The sequence below is a fragment of the Chenopodium album genome, chromosome 4 (genome assembly GCF_948465745.1).
Source record: "Chenopodium album chromosome 4, dcCheAlbu1.1, whole genome shotgun sequence".
Taxonomy (NCBI): Eukaryota; Viridiplantae; Streptophyta; class Magnoliopsida; order Caryophyllales; family Amaranthaceae; genus Chenopodium; species Chenopodium album.
In genome coordinates this window covers 19,401-34,085 of record NC_137837.1, presented here as the reverse complement: position 1 = coordinate 34,085, position 14,685 = coordinate 19,401, and the positions used below count along the sequence as shown (strand labels likewise).

The 14,685-nt window shown below is 35.0% G+C and overlaps 1 protein-coding gene across 2 annotated transcripts; it reads left to right on the top strand.

The window, feature by feature from the left end:
* The first annotated feature begins 836 nt into the window (after positions 1-836).
* Positions 837-14,048, top strand: LOC145628335 (uncharacterized). 2 transcript variants are annotated; one of them, XM_081680616.1, is made up of 19 exons: positions 837-991; positions 1,400-1,516; positions 1,635-1,745; positions 1,922-1,978; positions 2,058-2,134; positions 2,220-2,319; positions 2,997-3,070; positions 4,594-4,694; positions 4,775-4,878; positions 5,002-5,055; positions 5,153-5,208; positions 5,294-5,332; positions 8,434-8,575; positions 8,932-9,116; positions 9,591-9,658; positions 9,760-9,832; positions 10,056-10,117; positions 10,209-11,469; positions 13,413-14,048. In XM_081680616.1, the coding sequence occupies exons 2-19, from the start codon at positions 1,436-1,438 to the stop codon at positions 13,672-13,674; spliced, it is 2,907 nt and encodes a 968-aa protein (XP_081536742.1). In that variant the 5' UTR covers positions 837-991; positions 1,400-1,435; the 3' UTR covers positions 13,675-14,048. The 2 variants fall into 2 exon arrangements, with proteins under 2 accessions (XP_081536742.1, XP_081536743.1); XM_081680617.1 differs by having other exon boundaries at positions 864-991; positions 1,407-1,516.
* The last annotated feature ends 637 nt before the right edge of the window (positions 14,049-14,685 follow it).

The window sequence follows — 14,685 nt, the reverse complement described above, 5'->3', positions numbered from 1 at the left end:
ATGAGTGTGACTACGCATTAGTGGATTTCAAGCCAAATCAGTGTGAATTTACAGATTGTATTGATTTAGATGCAATATTTTATAAAGCGATTGTTAATCAAATCTAATCTATGATGTATTTAGGACCTATTCATTTCAGCTTAATTTCAGTTTAATTCAGATCCTAATTTTCTTCTCTCATAAAATATTCATTTCAGTTCAGTTCAACTCAGTTCACTAAATGTGATCATACCCTTAGATTTAAGGTGGGTAAATCCTTGATTTTTTTAGGAATCATATGTAAGTGTCGTTTGGCTATATTTATTAATGATATCCCTTTGTTAAAAAAAATAATAATAAGGATTTGGGTTAGATCGTATAATAATATGGTATAGTGCGGTTTGAAAAATTCCAAAACCGAATTAATATAGTCTATAATAGCTACATTTGTTCATAATAATATTAGCAATTATTAATAATTTCCGAAAATGACGAGTATTAGAGACAATTTAAGTACAGGTTATATGATACGCACAAGTAGATGTTAGTACGTAATATAGGGGTGTCTCTTTAGAGACATGTGATAAAATTGGAACTTTGTAATAAAAATTACTCACTTACTCTATCATTGTTGTAGGGTTACTTAGGGTCTGTTCTCATAAGTTTATTTTCAGTTCTTAATTTGCTTGTCTTATAAAATATTCATTTTATTTCAATTAAGTCTATGAGAACATACACTTACTACGAGTGTTTTACGGTTTTACTAGTGTTTTTCTACGGTCAAATGGTGGTGTGACTAGTAGGAAAAAAAAAGCGCTGAAATTAAGTCATTAAAAAAATGGCCTAATATTCTACGGAGTATTTCAGTATTTCCTCCTATCTTTTCCCCTTTAAGATCTACTCGTATTTTACATTTGCACTGGTTCGCTACGCCCCTATCTCCTCCTTCGAAGGTACTCTGATCCTCCATTGAAGCGACTTGGGATCTTTCTCTCATACGTTGAAGTAGCAGGTAAGATATACAATTAATCATCGAATGTCAATTTCACATTCAGCTTTAATCGGTGCTTTAATGTCAGTATAGTCAATTTAGGGTTCGTCTAAGGTGGATTATTGAACTATTGGTTATAGAACCTTGAAGATTTTAACATAGTTTTTCGAGCCTACTTTGATGATTGAGTCAATTTTGATGGCTAATGTGTTGCAGGCTTTGATTTATATACTCCGTAACTCTTTAATGTCAGGACCTTTGTAGGCTCAGGGACGGGCCAAATATTCCTAATATTTCGTTATTGCTGTGTTTCTTCTTCTTAACTCCAACTCCAACTCCATTGTAGAATTAGTTTTAGTTTGTTGTCGTATGCAAGTATGTTAGATTGTTAGGGATGACTATTACTTTACTTTTCTAACTTGATGGCAGAAAGCAGTTCTATTGACCCAAGCCTTCAGTAAGAAAATGGTTAGTGGGACCATATTTCATTGTAAGAAAAATTCATGGCCTCGAGAAGAGTATGTCAGCAGAATTACTTTGCAGCTGGTAAGTATTGTATCAATTATTTTTTGTCCATTTATTTTTGGGAATGTGTGAAAGCAAGTGAAGAATATAGAATATGGGCATATGGCTGACCTATTTGATGTTATTGTATACTCTTCAGCTGGATTATGACAGTGCTGCTCCACCTGAGCAAGCTTGGAGGAGGAGGTTAAACAGCCATGCTAACATTCTTAAAGAATTTAGTATTACATTTATGGAAGCAATTAAGATGGTAACTATTCGTTGATGAACTCTTTGGTTCTTAAAATTACACATCATATTGTTTCTCTCTCTTTCTTTCTTTTCTTTCTTTCTTTTTTTTTTGTTTTTTGTTTTTTTTTTTAAGTTTATTTTTCTCCCTTGAAACTTACATTATCGCTTTGTTTGCTATTGGCGTCTCCATTGTAGGTTGGTCTTGGCTTTCGTTTGTGGTCATATGTAAGGGAAGAAGCATCACATGGAAGGGTAAGTTTATGATGTCTTTTAACATGGCAGGCCATCTTAGTAGTTTCCTTTTTAGAACTGTGTTCAATATTCAATGCAGAAAGCTCCTATCGACCCTTTTAATAAAGAAAGCACGAAGCCTTCAGCATCTCAAGGAGTACCGCTGGGAGGAATGGGGTAACTGTACGCTTGGAAAATTGTGCCTTGCTGTACATGGTTTTTGGTTTATTCTATCTGAACCTTTTGTTGTATTGTGTTGCAGAAGTGGCAGCATTTCTAGAGGTTTTAGGGGAGAATTTAGGCAGTGGCAAATTATCCCTGGTTTATGTGAGGGTTCCCCTGTCATGGCCAATCAATTTTCTGTAAAGGCTCTATCTTACAGCATGTCTTATTGTTTATATATTTTAACTGCTGCAGAATTTCCTTTGGCCATGGTTTCTTTAGTTATTTACCTTGCTGTGAAATACAGTGTGAACGACTTCATTTACGTTTTTGATGCCATATGCATACAGTGATAATTTAGGTAGATAAGAGCTCATATTTGTCTATATTGACCAGATATACATTCAATTTGTTATCAACTTACGTGTCTATGAGGTTTTACAAGCTAGGGATTGTAAAGGTGCAGTTGTGTCTATGTGGAGGTTAATTCAAAAAGCTGTCTAAAACATGGGATTCTATTGTGTTTTGTAAAAAATCAAAGTGATCAGTTAATGTAAACTAATAAAACTAGGACTTATAATGGTTGAACCTTCATAGATAGATTTAGAAAAAAACATATAAACTCAACACTAATCAACTCCCTATCCTAATTTAAAAACTCAATGAAGGCAAGAACAAAAGTGTTGAATGGGGATGAATGCTTAGGGACTCATATAGGAAATGTGCATCCTTCCCTTGACTTCCCATTTTACCAATTAATCCTGTAATTATCCCTGATTAGATTTTTATTCCAAGGTAAAACACCAAAGAGTGTCTCACTTTTTCTTATGCCTTTGCTAAATTTATAGAAAGTACTCTGAAGTACTTGGAACTGCAGATTTTTATATCTCGTGATGGAGGAAATAGAAGATTTGCATCAGTTTTGGCCCCAGGGCAGCCTGAAGGTTTAGGGTAAGTTTATAATCAATGAAGCATTTCCTTGTTGGTATGATACATTTGACATTGCACAGTAGGGGTCGCATGATGTAAATTTTGAGGATTTAGCTAGTTAAATCTAACTCCACCACAGTCTATTACAACTTTCAAGGTTTTGTTTTTTATTATATTTTTTCTTCTGTTTTGGATTTTTTTGCTGCATTATTGTAAATGTTTAGTCATTCCTGATTGTCTGAGTAGAATCTTCTTAATATAAGATGTTTTCTAATCTTTTTCGATCTCTCTCTCTCTCTCTATATATATATATATACATATACATATACATATATACATATACATATATATATACATATACATATATACATATACATATACATGTACATGTACATATACATGTACATGTACATGTACAGTACATGTACATGTACATGTACAGTACATATACATATACATGTACATGTACATGTACAGTACATGTACATGTACATGTACAGTACATATATATATACATGTACATATACATGTATATATGTACATGTATATATGTATACATATACATGTATATATGTATATGTATATGTATACTTGTCTTGTTTTCTCAATTGCAAGTAGTTGTCAAAGGTATGCGAAAAAATTGGTTCTGATTTGGTTTATTTGTGGAAGAAAACGCTTACCTTTAAATAATTGAACCCTTTGTGCCCACCACTAAACCTTACCGACATCGAAGACCACTAAACATGAAACCCAGGAGCTTCGAAGTGGGGTCAATCCAGCATAACCCAATTTGTCGATGGGGTAATTGAAGAGCAAATTGATCACAACATATGGAAATCAAAACCCAATGTGAACACCAATCTATCGATGAGCCCTTAACAACAAAAAACGCAGGAGATTGAAGTTTAGAGGAAATTAATTGATTGAAGTTTAGAGAAAAGAAGTTCAGAGGAAATTAATACAATGGAACACCAACTAACTACGGTTAACGCGTTCAAACTAACGCTGTTCTTTGTGAGTTACATGGCACTATTATCTGTAACCATCTAAGTACCATGATACCCCTTTTTAGTAGCTGGAAAGGGCAAAAATAACCCTACATTAACATCCTATATATATATATATATATATATCGGTTACCCTGATTTTTTGCTCACCCTTAGCTCATATTCAACTAATGAAAATCAAATTCCCCAATAAAAACTTTGTGATCTTATTGTAAAATGAACTATCACCTACATGGCGTATCTTGCAATTCGTGTTTCTATATTATCCCTCCGTGTTCAAGCCCTACAATCTATCTCATCATCACCATATTCACCGAAGCTTGAGAATTATATTTAAAGTAGAGAATGAGATTCACAAATACGTTTAAAAGTGTTACAAATATATTGTGAATACATAAAAGGTACATTGGTATTACAGTAAAAAGTACTTAGTTTATTTTGGAATATTTTGAAAATGGCAAGAATTTCTCACATTTTTGATATGGTAACAAATTTTCAATGTACAAATTAATTCACTTATGTCTTTAATTTTTGCAGCAAATCTGGTGACCATGGTATATCTTCTTGGGGTTGGAATTTGAGTGGCCAGCATTCATCTTATCATGCTCTGTTTCCAAGGGCATGGACAATATATGATGGTAGTTTGTCATATTTTCTTTTCTGTGATCCTAGCATTTATTGATTCTCCTTCTTACAGTCATATTATTTGCATATGTAGGTGAACCTGATCCTGAACTGAAGATATCTTGCCGTCAAATATCTCCCTTTATACCTCATAACTATAAGGATAGCAGTCTGCCTTCTGCTGTCTTTGTTTATACAGTAAGTATGAGTGTGAGCTGCGATATTGATTAATGATTTACGGGGTGCTATCTATCGATGTGGCAATGCTTAACATAATTGTGATCTTGTTTTTCTAATAGTGCTAGGTTTGTTTTATCGCAGTTGGTAAACAATGGGAAGGAAAGGGCTAAAGTCAGCCTTCTTTTCACCTGGGCTGTAAGATTCCATGAGTTTTCACTTATTTATTTTTATTTTTTATTTTTTATTATGTGTTATGTGAACAAGTTTTTAGTCACATTTGGTGTTTTCACAGAACTCTGCTGGAGGAGTCTCCCATCTATCTGGAGAGCATGTGAATGAACCATTCATGTGAGTGTCATTTGCCTTTTTATTCTACAACTGATTTTTATGAATGAACTTAACATTGACAAACTTTGTCTTTTGTATTTGATAGAGGTGAAGACAACGTTTCTGGTGTTCTCCTGCATCACAAGCAAGTGATCAAATCTTACTATCTATTTATTACGGTTGGTTTGCGAATTTCCTTTAAGAGTAAAGGAGAAAAAAAATATATCATGTGCCTTTTTATTTATTTATGTTAACGCGATGTTGATGCCAGCGAACTAATTTGATCAAGTAGACATCAGTGACTAAAATTTATCTAAATTTTGCATATGATGTTATATAGTTTCAGCATTCATTGGATTAAAATGTTATCTTGTTGAAGCATCTATTTAGTATTTAAGTATTGTTATTGTTTGCGTCTGATGTGAAATACAAAAGTTAAGTAGTCGATAAGTTTTATATATTAGTTAAAACATACACTTTGTCTTTTCTGGAGCCTTAAATTTTAAGGTAGGCTCTATAATTGATGTTTAGCAAAGTTTAAGGTAGGCTCTGACTGCTCTGTCATTGATGTTTTGCAAAGTTTAAGGTAGGCTCTATCATTGATGTTTTGCAAAGTTTAAGGTAGGCTCTGTCATTGATGTTTGCAAAGCTGCACTAATTTCTTATTATTTTCTTTTTAGCCACTTGCAAAAATACATGAATAATTTGTCGAGGGCAAACATGGCCTTAGTTTGTGTCTCATGGCAGCATATGTAGGTGAGGGAGGTATTGACAGGATATTGTGTATGAGTGCTTGTTTGTTGGGCTAACAAACAGCAGTGAATTAACGCGTGGCCAGCAGCAGCGCTGCAAATTGTGTGAAGCTTGCTGGACTCCATTAGTTTGTTAATTAGCTGTGTTACTTCTGGTAGTTCATCTAGGCTCACTTGGTTTTGTCCATGAGTGGATTTTTATGTGCTTAACATTGTTTAGGAAAGTCTATAATCATTGGTATTATTTTGCTTAGACAGCTTATAAAGGAATTATTCCATTGAACGTACTCTCTCCTGACTTGGTTGCCAATTTTGGTGGGTAGGAAGTTAATTGCTGGCTAATTTATCTATTTATTATTATTTTTTTAAATAGTTCGAATTTGCTTCAATCTTTTGTGTTGTAAGCCTTTTAACTTCAACCCTTGTTTGGTGCTGCCGTACCTTACAAATGAAATTATCCACTGTGTCGAACCTTTAGAGTATTACCTTAGAAAATCTTTTTTTTTTTCTTTTTTTTTATTTTTTTATTTTTTATAATTAAAATGATTCAATTTTGCTTCAATCTTTTGTGTTGTAAGCCTTTTAACTTTGAACCCTTGTTTGGTGCTGCTGTACCTTACAAATGTAATTTTCCACTATATTGAACCTTTGGAAAATTACCTTAGAAAACCCCAAAACTATTGCCACTAAAACCTCTACCATCATGAATTCCACACTCACTAACACCCATGTCGTAACATATATGAGGAGATAGACACCTGGGAGACAAGATTTGGGAAAAATAAAAGAAATGGTATAAATTTTACTGATCCAGTAGAAAATGGGTCCACAGTGGTGGAATTTGACAATAAAAAGACCACCTCAATTCGACCCTAATGTTGGAATGGTTATGTCTCATGTATTGTTGGTACTTGGTAGGAGATGATGGACTTCGTTAATATGGTGGATTGTCTTGGAGGAGAGGAAGATCATGAGTGGTGGGAAAAGGATACCAACTTAGAATATTTATTCTATTGATCTACAATATATTCTACTTCCTATATTTGTTCGCATCATTTTAAGTTTATTCTATTCCCAGACTAACTTTGACCACAATTATAAAATCTAATTATTTTAACTACTGTTGAGTACTTCCTTTGTTTTCGCTAAGTGTATTGTTGTGACCGGCACATAGTTTTAGGATCGTTAGTTGAATCAAGTAAAATATTGTATCTGCGGGGTTTGTTGGGAAATAATTAAAAAGTGTTAAAGGGGGCCATGTGAGAAACAATTAAGAATACAAGATGTCCAAAAAAAAGAAGTGATGCATAAAAAAATAAAAAAATAAAAAACTGCAAAAATACGGAGGGATTTAGGGTTTAATGAGGACTTAATAATGAGGAGAATGAGAAGTAATCTCATACATTCAACAAAAAGATCTAACGGTTCGAATCACATGTTTCATTAATGGCCAAACTGTAAATATTATGTTAAAAGAAATTCCCGTTTCTTTCTTTCCTCATGTGTTCCTCTTCCTCTCTTTTCCTCCCTGTTCATCACTTCATTCCTCTCCCTCTCTGCTCTATATTCATCTCTTTTCCCAATGTCCTCTCTCTCCTCCCATGTTCATCTTCCTCTCTTTGAACTATATGTGCATTATTGTTGTTAAAATGTGCATTATTCGTGTACAAAAGTGTGCAGATTTTAAAAGTGATATGTGCACATTTAATGATAGAAATGTGCTAATCTTCTGTACTAAAGATATATATTATTTTAATTAAATGTGCATAATGTTGAATATCCTATATATAGATGAGGAAGGTTTTTCAATTAAGCTATGTTCAATTGATTGGTTAATTTCTTTAAAAAAAAGGATTGATTGATTTTCATAATCCATCTTTGCTAAGGTATAGGATAGATCCTTTTTAGGTTAATACATTGTTTAATGTTGTGAATTTGTATTCCCATAATGTTTAACACTACGGCGGAGTTCGAGATTGAGATTAAAGAACTAATCTGCTTAACGATGCCCGAAAATACTTATTATTGAGTTTGCAAGTTGTTTGTAATCACAATTCCTTTCTCATCTCTAAAATTAAAAGCTTGAATAGAGAGAGAGAGAAAGGGAGGGAGGGAGAGAGAGAGAGAGAGAGAGAGATATTGAAGAGAGATATTGAAAGTAAAAATGTATGTGCATAGCTATATGTTTGAGTTGTCTGGTTGATCCTCACTTCACTTTTTCATTACGGTTGACTCTGGTGATGAATGTGTAGTATTTAAACTGGTGTAGAGTAGGTAATCTATTGTCTTTGTTGTGAATGTGTTTTGCCTCTTTTTATGTTGTTTTGGTGGTTCTGGCAGTGGTTAGTGTTTCTCCCCCTCTACCCCCACCTCCCTTTTTGCTTTCTTGTTCCTCCTTTGTGGTGGTTGCAATCGTTTGTTTCATTGCTCTATAGTATTACTTGGGAATGCTTTTAAGTTTGGTGTCCTGAATGAGGATTCTGACATGATACAGGACTGCAAAGGACAACCCACCGGTCACTTTTGCTATAGCTGCTTGTGAAACACAGAATGTAAATGTGACTGTCCTCCCATGCTTTGGTTTGGCGGAGGGAAATTGTGTTACAGCAAAGGACATGTGGTCAAAAATGACACAGGTAGGGGTCTAATGATTCCAGGTTACTGATTTGATGAAGTTCTCTGTTTGCTCCATCTCTAATGAGGCTTCTGTGTGTTTTTTTTAGAACTTTTAACTTTCACTTTTGTTTATGTGAGCATATCTTTGAGCTTCATTGTATAGTGGTTGTTCAGCTATGTTTACTTCATCTGTTAAATTTCATGCTTCCTTCATCTGGATCAGTACAGAGCATGCTATGAAAAAAATATAAAAATTTAAGTATTTTTCCTTAAATTAAAAGCAAAAGCCCAAGGAAGAAATCTATTGGGAGTTTTTCAATTCTGCATCACTGTTCTATTTTAATTTAAATATTTTTTAATTTGATGGGGTATAAAGGATGGGCAATTTGATCGAGAGAATTTTAATGCTGGACCGAGCATGCCATCCATGCCTGGAGAAACTCTTTGTGCTGCAGTTTCAGCTTCTACGTGGGTGGAGCCTCATGGAAAGTGTACTGTTGCGTTTGCTGTTGCATGGTCTTCCCCTAAAGTGAAATTTTTGAAAGGAAGTTCTTATTACAGGTGATTTTTCCTGTATTTTTTTGCATCTTTGGAATGATTAGATGTGTTAGCCTAATATGCTACATTACAAGATTTCATTTTGAGGTTAACCTTTGATTTTACTACTTAAAAGCGTGAAAGGTTGCTTTTCTTCATTATTATTCTACGAGTTATGATTCGTTTTTCCGTGGTATTGGTTTTGTGTGGGGATGGGGTGTGGGGATAGAGCTATCAATATTTGACATGACATGACAAACAACCGAAATCGGTACCACACGAACACTAAATTACCGAGAGAAAGCACAACGCGACATGACACGAAACAATCAGTTCTGATAGTTTTAATGAATAAAACAAAATGAACACGAGATGAAACACGAACACAAAACGAAAAGACTTTTTGCCAGCTCTAGTGGGTGATGGGTGGAATGGGAGGCTGTTTGCTTGTCCATTCGTCTAGTGTTTACTCTGTCGTTATATGATATGATGTTGTAGGCGGTATACAAAATACTATGGTACATCTCCACGAGCGGCTGAGGAATTGGTTCATTATTCACTGACCAGTATGTACTGTTGATCCTAATTTCTAAATATATTTATTAAAAATTTAAGTGCTGTAATAGTTATTTTAAAAGAGTTTCCTTTGTTATGTAATTCTTGTTAGACTATAAGAGATGGGAGGAGGAAATTGAGAAATGGCAAGACCCAGTGCTGAAGGATGATAGATTACCAGAATGGTAAGAAATTATGAAACTTGAAAGATATTTATCTCTATTATATGTATGACTATGGTCCTGCTTTGCTTGGAAGTTCTGTTGACGCTGTACTCATGTTTGTGTAGTCTACTTTATCTACCATATGACTTCTAGTTGATTTAATAAATTGATATTTTTTTCCCCACTACAGATTTGTTTATACATCCCTTGTGTCATGTTAACTAAAAATTCTTCCTTTTTGCAGGTACAAATTTACGCTGTTCAATGAATTATACTTTCTTGTAGCAGGCGGGACTGTTTGGATAGGTACTCTTTAGCAGTGGTTCGTTTTCTTCATTCTTGCCTCTTTCGTGTTTAATTCTTAGCCAAAGATTTGCTTAAGGAATTGTCATTGCAGACTCTATGGAGCCAGTTGGAAGTTCATTAAATGACAAACAGCAGCCAACAAAAGATGAGAGCACAAAGACTACTTTGACAGAAAAGATAGACACTGAAGGTTTGGTAATGGAGCTTAGAAATGGAGCAAATCTTGATAAAGCTGATGATGGAATAAGGGACCATGGAAAAGGACATGTCTTAGAAGAAGAGACAGTATTACCCTTGAAAAAAGCAAAACAATCATGTTCTTTGGCTGAAACCCAGGATGAGTGTGATGATGTGGGTAGATTTCTTTATTTGGAGGGGGTGGAGTACATAATGTGGTGCACATATGATGTACACTTCTATGCATCTTTTGCTCTTCTTGATTTGTTTCCCAAAATCGAACTTAGTATTCAACGTGAATTTGCCAAAGCTGTCTTATCCGAGGATGGTAGAAAAGTAAGATTCCTTGCAGAAGGTAACTGGGGAATTCGCAAGGTAAGAGGAGCTGTCCCTCATGATCTAGGAACACATGACCCGTGGAAAGAGATGAACGCTTATAATATACACGATACAAGCAAATGGAAAGATTTGAACCCTAAATTTGTACTTCAGGTCTATCGAGATTTTGCGGCGACAGGAGACGTGACATTTGGAATTGATGTTTGGCCTTCTGTTCGTGCTGCCATGGACTATATGGACCAATTTGACTTGGATGGTGATGGTCTTATAGAGAATGATGGATTCCCAGATCAGACATATGACACTTGGACAGTTCATGGTGTCAGTGCTTATTGTGGCTGTTTGTGGCTTGCAGCACTTCAAGCTGCAGCAGCTATGGCTTTCCAATTAGGAGACGAGGAATTTGGTGAAAAATGCAAGAGAAAATTTATAATGGCTAAACATGCATTTGAAGCTAAGCTGTGGAATGGCTCTTATTTCAATTATGACTCTGGATCAAGCAGTAACAGCAAATCTATTCAAGCAGATCAATTAGCTGGACAATGGTATACAGCTTCGTCTGGGTTGCCTAATCTCTTTGATGACCTCAAAATCAAGAGCACCTTGCAGAAAATCTTTGATTACAATGTCATGAAAGTTAAAGGAGGTCGGATGGGTGCTGTGAATGGGATACAGCCCAATGGAAAGGTGGACGAGACCTGCATGCAGTCACGTGAAATTTGGACTGGAGTTACTTATGCCGTGGCTTCTACAATGATTCTCGCAGGAATGGAGGAGAAGGGCTTTTCCACCGCAGAAGGGATTTTTATTGCTGGCTGGTCTGAAAATGGATTTGGGTAAGGCAAACTTTTTTTTTTTTTCTCTCTATACAATAGTCAATTTTTCTCAGATGTTGCTACTTGACTCATTCTCTCTCCTAAAGGTGTTGTTTGTCATTAAGATCCTGCAAATAGACTTGATTCTAGTGGATCAAGAGATTTTCAGACTTGCATATTTTGACTTTTTTTGTTAGTGTCACTTCTGCATCGTAAGTATGTAATTGTCTAGCGTTTTAGCACTCTTCGTTTGTTGCTGCCATATTAGTGATGCTTATGACATTTTTCGTTTGTGGTGGCAAAGACTTGGTATTCTGTTAAAAGACGAGAAAACCATTATGCACCATTTATGTCTGTATCATTGCTAATAGTGCAAAAACTTCTGTTCTCCTAGGTCTTTTCGCTATGTACTTATATGTCTGGCAATTCTAGTCACCATTACTTTTCATATTGTTAAATTTCCTGATAAAACCCTACAGGTCTAATATATGATCCCGCTCCCTCATATATTGACCGTTTTTTTACATGCTATTGCTTGAAGTTTGATCATCCCCACCATCAGATCATTGCCAGCCGTGTTCTCCAGTGATATATTATATGAAAGTGTTTTTTTTTCCCCAGCCTTTTCGTAGTTGTATTCTTAGTGATGTTGCCACCTTAAACGGATGCAGAGCAAAGCTATGCTTTTGTCTATCACCTATTAAAGTCTTTCAATAGGGTAGTTAAACTGCCGGATAGAAAGGGCATCTAGTTTATTACCTTACCCTCCTGCTAGAGGCTAGAGCTGACTTCAGAATTGAACTACATTTTTTTCTGACTTGTTCTGTTGAAAAATGTGTTAAGTCTTGATTTAGGGATTGCAATAGGTCATTGGGTGATGTACCTAATCCGATGTGGTTGGACCCTACCTTATCAGGAACGAGTCCAGCTTTACTGATCCAATGTGTCCAGGTAAAATCTAGGTCTAGATGCGTGTTCACTAGTAGGGTATTTGTTCGGGTCTAATATATCCATACCAAACCCATACCCTACCATTCTTAAAATGTACTCCTATCGTTTTTTTAAGTGTTACACTTTGATTGACACATAGTTATAGGTAATTTAGTTGACTTTAATATAGTCAGATGTAAATGGGGTTGTTGAGGCATTAAACTATTATAAGTAAAAATAGTAGAGATAATAATTTATTGAAAAATAGAGGTGGTTAAGATGTGTTCGGCTTGATTTTGGGCGGGTTTTGGACATAAAAACCCGAGCAGCCTGAAATCATTATTTTTTTGCCTCACCGACTTAATTTTTTCCCTTGCGGCCCGCCCTGCCTTATAATCACCTGTATTGGAAAATAAGAGATGTGAGAGCCTGAGAGGAGAGAATTAATGTTAAAAAATAATTAAATTATAGTAGTAGGTCTTTAGGGATCACGAGAGAAAAGAGACATAATATTAAAATGTAGTAGTTTGCTAAAAAAAGAAAGCGTAACAATTTTTAAAAAAAGTCACATTAGAAAAGTGTATCAAAAAAAGGAGTAAAGATAAAAATTACAACTTGAGTTTTGAATGAAAACAAGACAAATGCGTGGTACTTGGACATTTTGTGTGGCCTTGAAGTTGATGACAAATAATTGAAAACTATACCCCTTTCTAGACCCTTTGGGTTCGGGTAAGGGTGTTTTTGTTACACCCTATGGGCCAATGGGTATGGGTATACATCAAATATAGGGTATAAGGGTATGGGTCTAGAATTTACTAAATCCCACCCATTCCCATTCCCATCCTACACCAGAACCCCATTCATTGCCTCTTTATTTTTAAAAACCTTCTAGTGGGTGTATTTTTGAATTGCAAGAAAAATCTGGGTTGTGTTGTTTTTGTAACACCATGTTTCAGTAACCATCCAAGTTTCCTTCTAAGGGGTTGGAGATCTAAATTTATTAAAAAGGTATTTTCTTTTATTTGTCTTTGAAGATATTGGTTTCAAACTCCAGAGGCGTGGACACTAGATGGCCATTTCCGATCTCTGATATACATGAGGCCGTTGGCAATTTGGGGGATGCAATGGGCATTATCCATGCCTAGAGCAGTTCTTGAACCGCCTAAGATAAGCATAATGGACAGGATTGATATGTCTACTTTGACTTCAAGATCCACTCGTACTGAGGCAGATGGAAGAAAGGCTTCAAGTAAACAGAAGGGTTTTTGGAACTCAATGTTTAGTTGTACATGTTAAATATCCGTGTATATTGGCATTTCTTGAAGAATGTTAGGTTCTATGTTGTCTTCAGTCTTTACATCCATCAGTTCTGTTGATCATACTTGTCTCTACCAGATTTGGTTATTTCAAAATGGTAGGGGTAATAAGCGGAGCAAGATTTTTCAAAGCGAAGAATACAGTAGAATCACTCCTCATCACACAGTATAAAGGGCAAAGTTCACAAAATGCAGCTGCAGGAATTTTTCAATGTAAAAACTGTTATGTTCCTTTTCTTGTTGTAAGCTGGTTGTTTGCCAGAATATGAGCTATCAATGTACAGTATAAGCAACATCATTGATTGGTTTATATATATATATAAAATTTATTATCTTGTTGGGGATGATTTTCTACATGATATGCAGCACAAGGATACGGTTGGTTTTGGCTTCTTTCTGAGAAAGACAAGGCTATGAACTTTAATAGCGGGTCAGTTGGTTTCATGGTAAATATGGTCGAGGGAGAGGATTTGACAGTTGGTTGTTGGAAGAGTCTGGATTTCTTTTTTTTTTTTTTTTTTTTTTGGGATTTGAGTTTGGAGGGTGTTAGAATTTTCCAATAGAATATACACGTACCTGTGAATAAGTTTTGTTAACGCAGCTTTAAGAAATTTACATGCTGAAATGGACAAAATTGAACAAAAATTGACGGCCCATTGGAGCGGTTGGGGAATTAATTTTAAAAATATTTAATTAAGAAAAAAATTGTCATATTTAATCTAACTTTACCTCATTTGTCAATTTTAATTTCAATTTTAAATTATTTTTTTATTTATCCGAACTTTATATTTCTTCCTGTTTTTTAAATAAAAATATTCCTTCCGGTCATGATACACATAGGTGACTGATGACTTGTCGAGTATGTAATTTTTTTTAAAAAAAGTTTAATATATACACATCAGTATGTGATAGGTCAAAAAAAAAAAAAGAAATATACCCATGGCCAGCCAACCCCCTTCCCCTCAAGCATCGGCCGCAACCCACACCCCCT

Coding starts and splice junctions, on each gene's coding strand:
- LOC145628335 (XM_081680616.1), top strand. CDS start 1,436: ATGGTTAGTGGGACCATATTTCATTGTAAGAAAAATTCATGGCCTCGA. Junction 1,517..1,634: donor GCAGAATTACTTTGCAGCTG/GTAAGTATTGTA, acceptor TATACTCTTCAG/CTGGATTATGACAGTGCTGC. Junction 9,833..10,055: donor GATGATAGATTACCAGAATG/GTAAGAAATTAT, acceptor TCCTTTTTGCAG/GTACAAATTTACGCTGTTCA.